Source organism: Pongo abelii, chromosome 17 (genome assembly GCF_028885655.2).
Source record: "Pongo abelii isolate AG06213 chromosome 17, NHGRI_mPonAbe1-v2.0_pri, whole genome shotgun sequence".
NCBI classification, from domain to species: Eukaryota; Metazoa; Chordata; class Mammalia; order Primates; family Hominidae; genus Pongo; species Pongo abelii.
The window spans coordinates 73,158,984-73,173,400 of NC_072002.2; the positions used below are offsets into that span (position 1 = coordinate 73,158,984).

General features: G+C 44.7%; 1 protein-coding gene across 9 annotated transcripts in view; it reads left to right on the plus strand.

Annotated features, from left to right (window-relative positions):
• NEDD4L (NEDD4 like E3 ubiquitin protein ligase) overlaps positions 1-14,417 on the plus strand; it is a 363,402-nt gene that overhangs the window by 276,777 nt on the left and 72,208 nt on the right. For all 9 annotated transcript variants that reach the window (XM_054537491.2, XM_024235708.3, XM_054537492.2 and 6 more), the window contains 5 exon segments: positions 1,238-1,288; positions 7,587-7,648; positions 8,409-8,511; positions 10,156-10,322; positions 14,171-14,303. In XM_054537491.2, the coding sequence (XP_054393466.1) occupies positions 1,238-1,288; positions 7,587-7,648; positions 8,409-8,511; positions 10,156-10,322; positions 14,171-14,303 (516 nt within the window).

The window sequence follows — 14,417 nt, forward strand, 5'->3', positions numbered from 1 at the left end:
GTATGGATTGTTTAGAGGAGACAGATGGCTTTCCAGTTCATCAAATTTTTTCAATTATCTAAATGGAATTCCTACGCTTGGAGCAGGTCATTTCAATAAGTCTCATTCATATTTACCTGCTGCTTCCTTCTAAATGGAAGAGAATGTTTTTCAAGTACACTTGAAAAGTAGCATCTGTAAATTAGAAACTTTCTCTGTAAACTAGCAGAGTAGAAATAAGAGGCCAGGATTCAGCACTAGGTAGGCTGGATTCCTTCTTGGGTGGCTCAAGCTAGCTTTGGGGCTGGTCTGATCACATCTAAAGAACTGCCCAGCTTTTACGCATTTTGAATGTGGTGGAACCAGCTGCATATTTTTTTTTTTTATATGAGAGCGGCAAATAGTCATTGTGTTCCAGTTTGCTTCTCGGGTCATCTAAACATCAGAGGCCATGCCACAAGCACCATAACTGAGGGGTATAGTGTGACTGTGGTCTGTCGGACACCCTGTGGTCCAGGCCAGTGACCTCTGAAGCTGAATCATGACTTCCCAGATGACTCCCAGAGCCTGAGAGGGGACTAGTGCGTGTCTCCAAATGATTTTCACCTGGGCGTCTTTGAAGTCGGGAGAGATACGTGCAGTATGGTAGATGTGGAGAGGGAGAGGCATGGTGTGTCCAAAAATTAGCAGGACCTGATCCATAAACGTGAATTCTGAAGCAGTGCACTTACTAGATTAAAAAAACAGTGTACTTACTGGATTTAAAAAGTGTGTGTATTTTTTTGTGAGATGCAGTTTGTAAGATACATTGATAACTAGGCCATATACTTTTTCCATTGGCTCTCAGCTCTCAAGAAGCTCTTTAGTTTTTAGCATTGGATCAGTAAACACTTATTAAAATGTTCCCAGCATTTGTTTGCCATCTTCTCTTTCAGCTGGGCCCAGCTGCGCCCTCAAACCCTCTGTGGCCCTGCCTGTCTCTTCCCTGACTGATCATGTTCTCCCAGCTTCTACAGAGGCTTCCATAGCATTGTGCTTGGTAGCAGACACCAGACAGAATCTCAGCCAGCTCAGTCCAGGCGCACGGGCTCCTAGTCTCCCGGGGTGTGGTTACTCATGTCTCCTCGGGGCCTTCCGCCCTCCACATTCCAGTGCCAGGCCCTGGACCTTTGTCTCTATTCATGATAAAACATTTTTAGGAAATGCTGACGCTCAGTGAAGGAATGGAAACACTAACTCTTTGTTCTCTTCCTAACAGACACGAGACGACTTCCTGGGCCAGGTGGACGTGCCCCTTAGTCACCTTCCGGTAAGGACAGTCTCATGTTTGATGCTTCGTGCTGGGGGTTTCTAATTGTTTGTAGTCAGCGTATTTTCAGAGTGGTATTTCTTCACCACAGTGGAGAAGGCTGAAATGAAGCATGTGTGCTGTGGCCCTAGTCCTTTCTGGGAAGTGGTCCTTTCAAGGGGATGGAGGAGAAGCTGGCTGTAAGAGTAGTCAAGGGTGCCTGAGTCGTGCACTTGCGTTCCCATCCACCAGCTCCCTCTCTTTTCTGCACTTCAGCTGCTCCACCTTTGTGTATCACATCTTACAAAACAGACACCTCCTTCACTCAGGCCTCCCTTCTTGTCACTTACTGTCTCTGCATCCTCCGGGTCCCATCAGATGTTTGCGCTCTTTGTCTGAAACCGCACATGCCGTTTCTCTTGGATACCTCTACACAAACTATAATAGCATTTCCCAGATTTTGGTGTCTGGCTTTCTCAGGCAGCATGGTGACAAAAGAAGAGCCTGTTCATTCTGAGTGAACTTGTCAGCTGGGAACACCCACCCTCGCTGGAACACGCAGAGTTAGCATGTGTGGCGCTGCCATTTCTCTCTGCTCAAAGTAGCGGAGCAGTCGAGGCTGTTGACAAGTGACAGGCATTAGGGCTGTCACCGGAAACAGGAGGCAGGGCAGACAGAATGTGTAGGTAGGACCTGGAGGCCTTGAAAAAGGTGGATCCCCATCTCCTATTCCAGCTTCAGTTTTCCGGCTTGTCCCAGCCTTCCTCCTGGCCTTCTTCCTAAGAGAGGAAAGGCGAATGTTTCTGCCTTACAAGGGCATTGTGTTATTTTTTTAAATGCTTTGTGTGAGCAAGTAGCATAAATAGTCTATAAAGTAAAGTGACTTAATCCCCTAGCATAAGCTTCCTGCTGTGTGGAAATTATGGCTGTTTCCATATGTTAAATACCGAGAAAGATTGTATCTTACCAAGGAAGCTTTGAAGATGTGTTGTGAAGGAAGGTGATAGCAAGTAATTTACTCTTACTCACTCAAGGGAGCTGTTAAGGAAGAAAGGTTGCAAGGTTCCAAAGGACTGGAAGTGAAAGTGATATTCTTAAAATATCTTGTTTGTTTCTTTATAAAACTCTGAAGCTCCAGGGTGCCATGGGAGGGGCCTGCCCGGGGCTTCTGCGTGAGACCTACTCCATGAGCCATCAGAAACCTGACTACTCTTCTCAGGTCACATTGGGAGGATGTGACTGTTTCACCTTTTGTGAGGAAAGACCTTGTATCCTTCTACATTGGGAGGTCTTCTGTGTATGTTCTTCAGACTGAAGCTGCAATCCTGTCACGCTTTTAGACAGTGTTGGTTGATGGGCCAGCTCTTTTATGGACGTCTCCAGCTACCCTTTCCCTAATGTAAAAACCATATCTTGGCCAAGGGAAATTATTTTCTGAGAGGCAAATATTCTAATATTCTCTAAGAGGCAAAAGTGACATATCTAAAAATCTTGCTCCGACATGCTCTTTTTTGAATGAGTGAGCAGCACTTGGTCTTGAAAGGTTGAGTAGGGCTCCCAGAAAGTAGAAAAAGGTTCCTCCTCTGAAACCAAGTCAGTAGAAAGAATAGTTTAGCTTTGGATTCTGAGCGGAGGCAGGATCTTCAGTGAGCCCTCAAAGAAGGAAGCGGTGCGGAGGCGCAGGGCAGGAATAGAAGCCAGCCGATTACAGAGGGTAGAGCCTTGAATGCCCAGAGAGGACCGAGTGCCCCTAGTTACTCGTGTGCCCAGAGAGTAACTTGCAGTGGCGTGTTTCACCTCCATACTTCCAACTGACTAGCTGTTTGCAGCCAACTATGGTCAGGGAGATGGACCACAAAGAAAACAAAAGGAGAGGCATGAAGGTATATTCTTTATTCATGTGGCGGTAGAACCCAAGTTGCATGTTCTGAATGCACGTGGCTTTTGAATCCAGGATTTCAGGTGCTCTCGTGTGTATGTTTGGTCATGTGTATAGGATGCTCATGGGGAAATTACAGTGGCATTCTATTTTGTGTGATAGCACACAGGTGTGAGTGTGGAGAGGGTGGGAGCATATGAGTGTATTTTGTGGAGTGAATTATGGATGCTATGTTCTTGATTAGTATATGACCATTGTCAAGGTGGATTATTTACAGTCTATGGATTCAAAATTTGTCAAAACCACCAAATTTTAGATGAAATAGACCAGGCACAGTGGCTCATGCCTATAATCCCAGCACTTTGGGAGGCCAAGGCAGGAGGATCGCTTGAGTCCAGGAGTTCAAGACCAGCCTGGGAAACATGGCAAGACCTGGTCTCTATAGAGAAACTTAAAGATTAACCCAGCATGGTGGCACATGCCTGTTGTCCCAACTGTTTGGAAGGCTGAGGTGGGAGGATCGCTTGAGCATGGGAGGTCATTACTACACTGAGCCATGATTGTACCACTGCACTCTAGCCTTGGAGACAGAGCAAGCTCTCCTTTTGCTTTTACATTGAGAGACCAAGAGCAAACTTAGCTGTAACTGTACCATCGTTGACTTTTTTCAACTGCCGTTTTCACATTTGTCTGTTAAATTCAGTGCATCGTTGTCTAAAAGTTCATATGATATTTGATAACTTGTATCTATTAATTATTTAGAGATAAAGAGAACTCCGAGATCTGTATTAACAGTGTGAGATTTCTGGCAGGTGTCTTCCTGTTGCGTCTGCCTCTTGACTTGTCAGCTCTGTCTCCCCTTCCCCTGGAGCCCTCAGTAACCCACCTTTGCCCAGCCACAAAATCTCTTCGTCCCTGGGAAAGGCAGTGGGGCAGAGAGAGCTATTTTAAAACATTTAAGTTTTTCTAAATCCCAGTCATGTGCCACTTAAGACAACCATGGCGCACTCTGGAATTTAAATTTTCCTAGATGAGGCATTTTCAGGGTGGTGGTATTATTTGATGCCCTGCCTGTACTTGGAGGTAGCTCAGCTGATCAACATCTTGTGTTTATGGCTCTTGTGTTTATGGCTGGTAGCAGGTAGCAGGCTGATGGTTCCCTCTCATGAGTGCAGAATTCAAAATCATGGAGTTTGGAGGGACTTCAGAGACACTGATTCACTCCCAGTATTTTCCAGGTGGAAAAGCCTGGGCCCAGAGAGGGAGGGGACTTGCCCAACAATAAGCAGGTCATTGGTGGTGCTGGATCTGACCCTGGGTGTCCAGCATCGTTGTGAGCCTGTGATGTGGTCAACGGTGTGGGCATGGAGTGGATTCGCCCAAGGCTTAGGTGCTTGCAATGGTTGCATCCAGGTTTCAAGTCTAGGGACCCAGCAGGGCCCTCTCCTTCCATTTGTCTGCAGAATCCTTTATCTCACTCCATTCCGTAGTGAGTGCACCTAGGCTGAAAGCAACTACTCTCTTTTAAGATGAAAGTAGTGTGTATCCAGATTTTCTTCTGAATGCTTTTACCCTGGAACGGGGGCAGCATTGTGGCTATTGTGGCTAATAGCACTGTTTGCAGCAGTTTAAGATGGCTTTCCACCAGGAACATCCTCAAAGCCATCCTGGGAGTCTCCACTCAGCTCTGCTCCAGGGAACAGGATCAGATTGGAACCTGGATGAATGCCAAGAAGAATCTTGTAGTTATCTATAAGATTATCTTCTAATTCAGGCCAGAGAATTTCAATGAACGTGAACTTTCATTTTAATGCCCTACCTGTTACTGCTTGGCATTGAGTTGGCAGTACTGACAAATGATATGAACGTGTAGAATTGGCCAATGAACAGGGCCAGTGTTTGCTGAGTGTGCCAGGTGCCCTTGAGAACTTAATAGAAACCAACTCAGTTGATTGGTTTGATCCTCACAACAGCCCTGTAAGTTATGGTTACTGCCCCATTTTGTAGATGAGGACACTGAGGCCAAGAGAGATAAGGAACTTACCCTTAGCCACTCGGCTCTGTAAGTAACAAAGCCAGGACGCAAACCTAGGAGATCTGCCTTTTGACCTGTGTGGTATCAGTCATTTAAGCTGCATAGGGTATGGACAGACTCAGGTTCAGAGTCCCTCTGAGCTCCGTGGTTTTCCCTCTTCACTCTCTTGCATGTTCTCTGCTGCTCCTGGATTGCTCATGCCCACTGGTGATCCTGTAGGCTTTGTCATACTGTTTGATTTCCTATGTTTAAACTGTCCTTTCTCCCAATTCTCCACCTCTCAAAGCCTTCCCATCACCCTGTACTGAACTCCACATCCAAAACCATTTTGATTTCCAAGTCAGAGTCTGTCTCTTCCCTCTACCCCAAGTCTCACAGAATGTGACCTCTCTGTGTCAGTGAATTTGTTCTGCCTTAGCTTCTAGTGGATTGTTGACACGATGGCTCTTCCCTTGTAATTGTAACCATAAGGGCTGCTATACCATGTTGTATCCACATGTCGTTCACATAATATTGCTCTCAAATTATTTGTTGGTTGGCAGGGCATGGTGGCTTGTACCTGTAATCCCAGCACTTTGGGGGGCCAAGGCAGGAGGATGTCTTGAGCTCAGGAGTTTGAGACCAGCCTGGGCAACATAGGAAGACCCCCATGTCTATAAAAAATAAAAATATTAGCCAGGCATAGTGGCACACACCTGTAGTCCCAGCTACTTGGGAGGCTGAGGTGGGAGGATCACTTGAGCCCAGGAGGTTGAGGCTGCAGTGAGCTGTGATTATGCCCCTATACTCCAGCCTGGACAGCAGAAGACCCTGTCTCTAAATTAAATAAATAAATGTCGGTTTAATAAATGAAAAAAGGAAGGAAAACCAGCATTTTCCATTTATTTCCTTATATATATTTACAAACCTTTTGGTAGAAAATATTTTCAAAATGTATGTTTATTATTGCCTCATAAGAACAGTCTAGAAAATATAATTTACTTCATTCAATGATAGTGAATTTTGAGAGCCTCCATAGTTTACTACAGATCAGATGAATTGAGTGCTTACGTGAGTACCTGCTTGGTGCCAGGCAATGTTCTTGGCACCAGTGATCCAATGGTGAGCAAATTCAAGTCTCTGTTCTCATGGGCTTACATTTTGGAAGTGATGGATGATAAACTAGTACGTCAACAAATGAACAGGTACTTTCAGACAGTGATATGAGAAAGATACAGCAGAACGACAGGATGGGGGGTGATAAGGGTGGCTGATGGTGGGAACTCTAAAGGATGCGACCTGGGATCTCACACTTGGATGGCAAAGTGGAAACAGCCATGCCATCCAGAGTCAGCTGTCCAGCAGAGGGACTTACCTGTACATGGGCCCTACCTCAGAACATATAATCTGCATCCGTGGCAGATGAGGACAGGATGGTTGGGAGTACAAGGAAGGAAGAGAGAGACTGGTTCTGAATGAGGTTAAAGGTGATTCAAAGCCAGATTATAGTTGGTCTTCTAAGTCATAGGAAAGAATTTTCAGTTTATTATGAGAGGAGTAGGAACCCATTGAGAGTTTAAAGCAGAGAATGACATAAACAGGTAACATTTCAAATAGCAGCGCATACGTACATACACGTGTGTGCATGCCTGCACACACAAACCTGATACAATAAATCACTGGACTGTGGTTTATCTCTTGCTATAAAAGTATTTGAAATTGTGTTTAATTGAAGGGTCTAGGTATTTGAGGTTTTACTGCATATATAGTATTTAAAGATTAATGAAATAGTCACACTTATTTATCCATTTTCCTGCTTTGGTAGGAACTTCACAACGAACTTTGCACAATCAAATGAACACTGATTTCTTTAAAAATGAACAAATACTCCACTTGTACTCATAGCTTCACGAACTAAACCTCAGCAGAAGGTTGATCGGTGCTGCTTCCTGGGGTCAAGAGATAGTCTTTCAATTCTCTTAGGCCGATGATGTGAGATTTTAATGCAAAAAACAAAGTTTCCCTCAAAGATTAAATCTTGTATATTCTTCTGTTTACTCCACTCGTATGTGTCTCGAGTCACAGGCATATAGCAAGGCACCGGTGACCGCTGGTTCTCCGAAGTTAATCAGCTCTGTGAGACTGAGGCCACACCCTGCAGTTAGAAATTTTACTTGGCAATGACAGCTGTAATTTTGTCATTTGTCTGTGGCTGGGGCTGGCTCCTAAAACCCGGTGTGGATAGTGACATCTAGTGGATCTCTAGTAGATCAGTTCCGTGGACTGTCAGGTACCAAGTGAAGAAACACATTCAGCGGTGCCACATTCTGAAATTCAAAATATATTCTCTGTAATCCAGTTGGCTGTATCTAAAACATGAAATTATTAGGAATATTAAAATTTAATTTATTGTTTTTTCCCCACAGACAGAAGATCCAACCATGGAGCGACCCTATACATTTAAGGACTTTCTCCTCAGACCAAGAAGGTGAGGCTTGTGGGTATGGGTGGGTGGGGATGCCTGCCCTGCGTGCTGTGGTTATGGGTGGATGGGGATGCCTGCCCTGCGTGCTATAGGTATAGGTGGGGATGCCTGCCCTGTGTGCTGTGGATGTGGGTGGGTGGGGATGCCTGTCCTGCGTGCTGTGGATATGGGTGGGTGGGGATGCCTGCCCTGCATGCTGTAGGTATAGGTGGGGATGCCTGCCCTGTGTGCTGTGTATGTGGGTGGGTGGGGATGCCTGCCCTGCGTGCTGTGGATATGGGTGGGTGGGGATGCCTGCCCTGTGTGCTGTGTATGTGGGTGGGTGGGGATGCCTGCCCTGCGTGCTGTGGATATGGGTGGGTGGGGATGCCTGCCCTGCATGCTGTAGGTATAGGTGGGGATGCCTGCCCTGTGTGCTGTGGATGTGGGTGGGTGGGAGTGCCTGCCCTGCGTGCTGTGGGTATGGGTGGGTGGGGATGCCTGCCCTGCATGCTGTGGGTGTGGGTGGGTGGGGATGCCTGCCCTGCGTGCTGTGGGTATAGGTGGGGATGCCTGCCCTGCGTGCTGTGGGTGTGGGTGGGAATGCCTGCCCTGCGTGCTGTGGGTATAGGTGGGTGGGGATGCCTGCCCTTCATGCTGTGGGTGTGGGTGGGTGGGGATGCCTGCCCTGTGTGCTGTGGTGGTTGGCTTTTGCTAAAGATGATTTTAAGTGTCCTTTGAAGTCACACCCCTTCTAACCAATTTTCTTCCCTTATGCGTGCAGTCATAAGTCTCGAGTTAAGGGATTTTTGCGATTGAAAATGGCCTATATGCCGAAAAATGGAGGCCAAGAGGAAGAAAACAGTGAGCAGAGGGATGACATGGAGGTACGTAGAGGGCGTTAGGCCTCTCTCCTTGCCTTGAGATCAGATTCATGTTTTGCTTTCAAACGTTATAATTGAAGGAAATAAAAGTTTAGAAAGCTTAAATATAAAAAAAGTACATATGTCCACAAATTGGTCATTGATAGTCTACCAGTGCAGTTATTTGTTTCGGTTAAAGATGAACTTTTTATGTTACAACACCAATCCTCGGAGAGATTTCTCTTTAGACAATGCCATGCTTATTCCCCAGTGTTAGCCGCACAGCTCTGTGAAAGTCTCCTCACACATAGAATTCTATTATTGCTATGGACTTGCACCTCTTTGTAAATTCTTTTTAGCCATTGAAGTCGCTTCAAAGTGGGTGAAGGAATTCAGAAAATCACTTTTTTTCAAGTTTCTTACTCATTTGGCCACAGGTGACAGCCTGCAGTAGAAATACCATTCTGCAATGAGCTGACCAGAGGAATGTCCCTTTTTTCCTTCCTGACAGAGCCACCCATATTTACCTTGTCAAAGACTGATGCTGTGGGTCCTATCGTACCTTTTCAGCACACACCTCGGCCAGTGCTGTTTTGTTAGACAAATTCTCGTATTCTCAAAGTGTCCATTAAACGAGACCTCTCTAGGGCTTATTCTCACATCTGTTTGCAGCTGTTGCATATATGTGATATGTGAATAACGTGTTGTGGAGAAGTTACCCGAACACTCCTCCACCTGAGAGATCATATTTCCAGGCATTATTTCATTTACGAGCCTTCATCTCTCTATATACATGAAGAGGAATAATGTGGGTGGTAGAAATTTATGAATGTTAACATTTCATAAGCACATCAACAGATTTTCATCTCAAATCCAAGGAATTTTTTACACTCTTCTTGCCTTCCAACTGCAGTAACCAGTGAATTACTTAATTTTCCAGTGATTTTAGCAGAGGATGTTAGGAAGGGAATACGTAATGCCTAAAATATGTGCTGTAAAAATGGAACTCGAATTTTGGTACCATGAAACCTGTTGGTGTGGACACAGCCAGTGTAGAGGGACTGAGTAGAAAGCATCAGCTTCCAGACTCCTGGCTCCTGCGGTTGTTCGGGATGCAAAGAGGAGGCTTCTCTCTCAAAGCCCGCCTCCCTGGGGAGCAACAGGGCTCCGGGCCTCTGGTCCCCTGTGCCATGAGTTCTGTTAGAACACAGGTGCAGCGCAGCTCATCTTCCCTGCTCCCTTTACCTCATAGAGGTGTTGAAAAGATGGCAGCTGTAATGTGACCCGCATCATTGGCAAGGCTTTGTACAGCCTTGGAGGCCCTCAAGTCAAAATAACAAACATGACGTATGGAAAGAGTATGGTGTGACTTAAGTAGTGTCACTGACTGTGCAGATCCAAATTGTGTTGTCCTGCAATGTAGTCATCTTAGAGGGCAGCACAATTAATTGGCCATTACTCAGAAGATTTTTGAGGCCTTTCTAAAATTGATATATATACATATTTTTGGCCTTCAATTGGGAATTTACTCCAATGTGGCCCCGAAGCCATGGCTAGAGCCAGAGAGCCCCAGAGCAAGAAGAAGGGCATGCAGGGCACGCTGTGATGACCTCTTCCTCACAGCCGAAGAACCAACCTCATAATCGTCCCTTTAACTTTATTCCGCAGCATGGATGGGAAGTTGTTGACTCAAATGACTCGGCTTCTCAGCACCAAGAGGAACTTCCTCCTCCTCCTCTGCCTCCCGGGTGGGAAGAAAAAGTGGACAATTTAGGCCGAACTTACTATGTCAACCACAACAACCGGACCACTCAGTGGCACCGACCAAGCCTGATGTGAGTACCGTGTGATGGTCAGGAACACGTGCACTGCACAGCTAGGGACAAATATGGCAGCCCTCTGGGACAAGGCTGGGAAATAAATCATACGTCAATAAGAGCAGATGGTGGTGTGGTACCAGATTCCTCTCCATTTACGTAAAGCACGCAAGAGCAGTCAGAACTTGTATATTGTAAGCGAATGCCTTGAGTCACATGCTGCTGTTTTCAATATGAGCTGATTTATTTTCTATGTCTTCTTTTATGTTGATTCCTGAAATACAAAGCAGAGGTTGCTTTTCTTAGGCTTATCTTACGTTTGTTGATTATATTGTTTTCTTCTTCACCTTTCTCTCCCAACTGACCCAGAACAGAACCAGCAAGCAAATTGGCTTTGCAATTTTCTGTTTTCTCTAAGTTTTTGGATTTTTACTCTCTTCAATGCATTGATTTGGAAACCTCAAATTTTTTTTTTCTTTAAGGATATTTTAGCCCCTTAATATAATCAGAAACACATGGGAGAGTTGCAAAATCAGAATGAGTAATTACTGTGTATTTTAATCCCTCACCAGCCTCAGGGATGCAGTAAACCAATTCCTGTTTTGTTCCCTCAGCAATTTGTGGTTTGATTGATAGCAGATAAACACTGGTTAAAACTCATGGACTTTAAAAATGGTTTTGTAGCAGCTTGTTTTTAAATCATTCTGTACAGCAAGATCTAAGTCTATTGATAATACATCGAAGGGCAAAAAGAAAGTCTTAAGGAAAAGGAATTTTATCCTAGAAATTATGAGCTGCCTAGCAGCCAAGACAAGGAGGAAATTATCAATGAACTATACAACTTTCAGCATGTAATAAAAGCAAGTCTACTGAGTAGTATAATTTTCTTATCTACTTGAACTATGAAAGAAATTGTCTAATGATACATTTTAGACAACAAGCAGTATGAGGTATCATGTTCTTAAAAACCTTTTATCTTTAGAAATTGCAAAGATACTCTACATATGACTGTGGGTGGGGAGGGTGGCCAAGTTTTCTGGTCTAGGTTTTGTTTAATTTAGAGATAAAGCTTGCAGAATCTGGAGCAACGAATAGCCTGTCTTCCCTGAACCCCCAGGTGGGTTCTTGTGAATGTCAGCTGTTGGTGATCAGCTTTAGACTACCCAGCATGGGCATTAGCTCAGGACAGCAAAATGGTCTCGGGACAGCAAAAATATCAGAGCAGCTGGGTAATGCTGAACTATCTTTTGTTAAAATGTTTTCTCATGGAAATAGCTTGGTTGATTCTTTTTGTTGTTTATATTATTGCTTACTGTTTCCTTTTGATTAATGCCCATAGCTATTAGAATTATTGTAATCCATTGTAGCTATTTGTAGTAAAAATGAATTTGGACCCACCTTGGGCTTGGTTACATGTAGTGACCAGAAGAATCTTGGTAGCAATATCCTAAGCAAAGCACCATTATCTACCTTTGCTCAACAGCATGAGAAAGGAGTCCCTGAAAACGTAGACCCTCATGCGACCTCTGCAGAAAAGTGGCCAGGAGCAACTCACAAAGGAAAAAATCCTGATAGCTAATATGTACATGGAAAAATATTCAACTTCTTAAATAAGGATCATGCAGATTGGAGTTTGTATTTTGGGGACAAATAGGGATAATTGCTACTTTCTCTACCTCACAGAGTTGTGAAACTAACGAGGGAATTCTTGAGAAAACACTTCATACATTTTTAAATATATACTATTTTTTTGATGGCTCCGCAGGTGTAGACGTGTCCCCACACTCATCAAGAGGTGTACGTTAAACATGAACAGCTTTTTAATGTGTTGATTAGACCTCAATAAAGTGATTTAAAAGAGAAACCATCTTTGGTGGCAGTGTCCCAGAAACCAAAACAAAAGGTATAATTTGCTGGCTCTTCACTAGTCTAGAGCAACAAGGGGAAAATGCAGTTCTTTTTCTGTTGTTGTTTGAGACAGAGTCACTCTATTGCCCACAGTGGCACCATCTCGGCTCGCTGCAACCTCCGCCTCCCAGGTTCAAGCGATTCTCCTGCCTCGGCCTCCTGAGTAGCTGGGATTACAGGCGCCCGCCACCATGCCCAGCTGATGTTTGTATTTTTGTGAAGATGGGGTTTCACCGGGTTGGTCAAGCTGGTTTCAAACTCCTGACCTCAGGTGATCCGCCCACCTCAGCCTCCCAAAGTGCTAGGATTACAGGTATGACCCACCACGCCCGGCCGAAAAATGCAGTTCTTAATCCAAGTTCGGGTTCACATGTAGTTTTGGGAGAAGGCAGAGGCGCAACTGCCCCATCAGGGAGGCAGCAATGCCAAAGGGAGAGGCTGAGCCAGGAAGGACACAGCAGAACTTGGCGGAACCTGAGGAGCGCCTCCTTCCAATAGGCATAACTTCTAGAAGGCAAGAAGAAAGTTAGTTAAGGAAAAAGTTTCCACCACAACCTCTACTGGCAGGCCCTTTATTGGGGTACAGTATAAGTTCATTTCAGAATGTGTGAGAAAACTTTAAAATTTGTGTTTTAGAAAGAGTCTATAATGAGTGTTCTTGATAAGTACTGTATTTCAATTAGTCTGAAATAAAGATTTCAACTTTTGAGATACTGATTTGTGACATAATTTTTGTTAATGGGATATGCTGTCTTATTGAAAGTATCTGTGAGAATTTTCCCTGAAAAACTTTTTGGCATTTAAACTTGTACACTAAAAGCCTCTGTCTAGTATTTCCCCCAAAGTATGATTGCCTGTAATTTACTGCACAAAAAAAAAAAAAAAAAAAAAAAAAAAAAGTTTTCTTTTTTCTTTTTCCTTTTTTTTTTTTTTTTTTGTTTTGAGATGGAATCTCACTCTGCTGCCCTGGCTGGAGTAGTACAGTGGCACGATCTCTCAGCTCACCGCAACCTCCGCCTCCCGGGCTCAAGTGATTCTCCTGCCTCAGCCTCCTGAGTAGCTGGGACTACAGGCACGCGTCACCACACTCGGCTAATTTTTGTATTTTTAGTAGAGGCGGGGTTTCACCGTGTTGGCCAGGTGCGTCTTGAGCTCCTGACCTCAAGTGATCCACCCGCCTTGGCCTCCCAAAGTGCTGGGATTACAGGCATGGGCCACCATGCCCAGCCCAAAAAAGTTTTCCAAATTGAATCAAAACTTTTAGATCCTGAATTGAGAGCATCACATGATAAAAAATAGGGTATGATGTTTCGGTGTTCTTGAGACCCCGGCTGACTTGAGAGGTTATCTCCTGATGTTATTAGGATTTTTAAAGTAGGGTAAAGGAGGTAAATGCAGTGTCACGATTTTGAGATTCTGTCAAAATGAGCTAGAAAGCAGCTGAAAAAAATTCATGTTGGATCAGGTGTACTTTCCTCCAGATGACAGCTTTGAATTTGTCCCTTTTGTAGTCTTTGGTCAAATTGCTGGTGACCAAAAGTAGCTGCCTTGTCATTGCTGGACTTCTAGAAGGATTGGGACTGCCCAGCTGCTTTGTGAACTCGCCTGTCACCTCTGCTTCCAGAGGCCTGACTTGTCACTGTGGCAAATGGGCAGAGGACTTTGATTTCTGTTTTTTATTAAACACTAAGGTATATTTTGAAATATATGCCTGAAAGATGCTCAAAATGGTGTGACTAATGCATTTTAAAACGCATTTATTTGATTGAAATGAACCATAACCTATACTTTAGCCATAATATGGTGAGAGAATTCTCACATTGGATGACCAGCTAGTTGTCAGTGTTTGACGCTGACACTTTAGTGGGCATCTGGCCCTCCGTGAGCATTGGACTGTCATGAAGGGCCCGATCTCAACCGCTTCCCTTCTTCTCTTTCCCCCTTTCCTGCATGCTTAGGGACGTGTCCTCGGAGTCGGACAATAACATCAGACAGATCAACCAGGAGGCAGCGCACCGGCGCTTCCGCTCCCGCAGGCACATCAGCGAAGACTTGGAGCCCGAGCCCTCGGAGGGTGGGGATGTCCCCGAGGTACGAGGTCCCCAGAATGCTGCAAAGCCTGGCAGCTCCTTCTTCCTATGTTCTCCAGCTTGATTTTATATCATAATTTCTTCTCTCAGTAAACGTTGTTGAGAATGTAAAGAT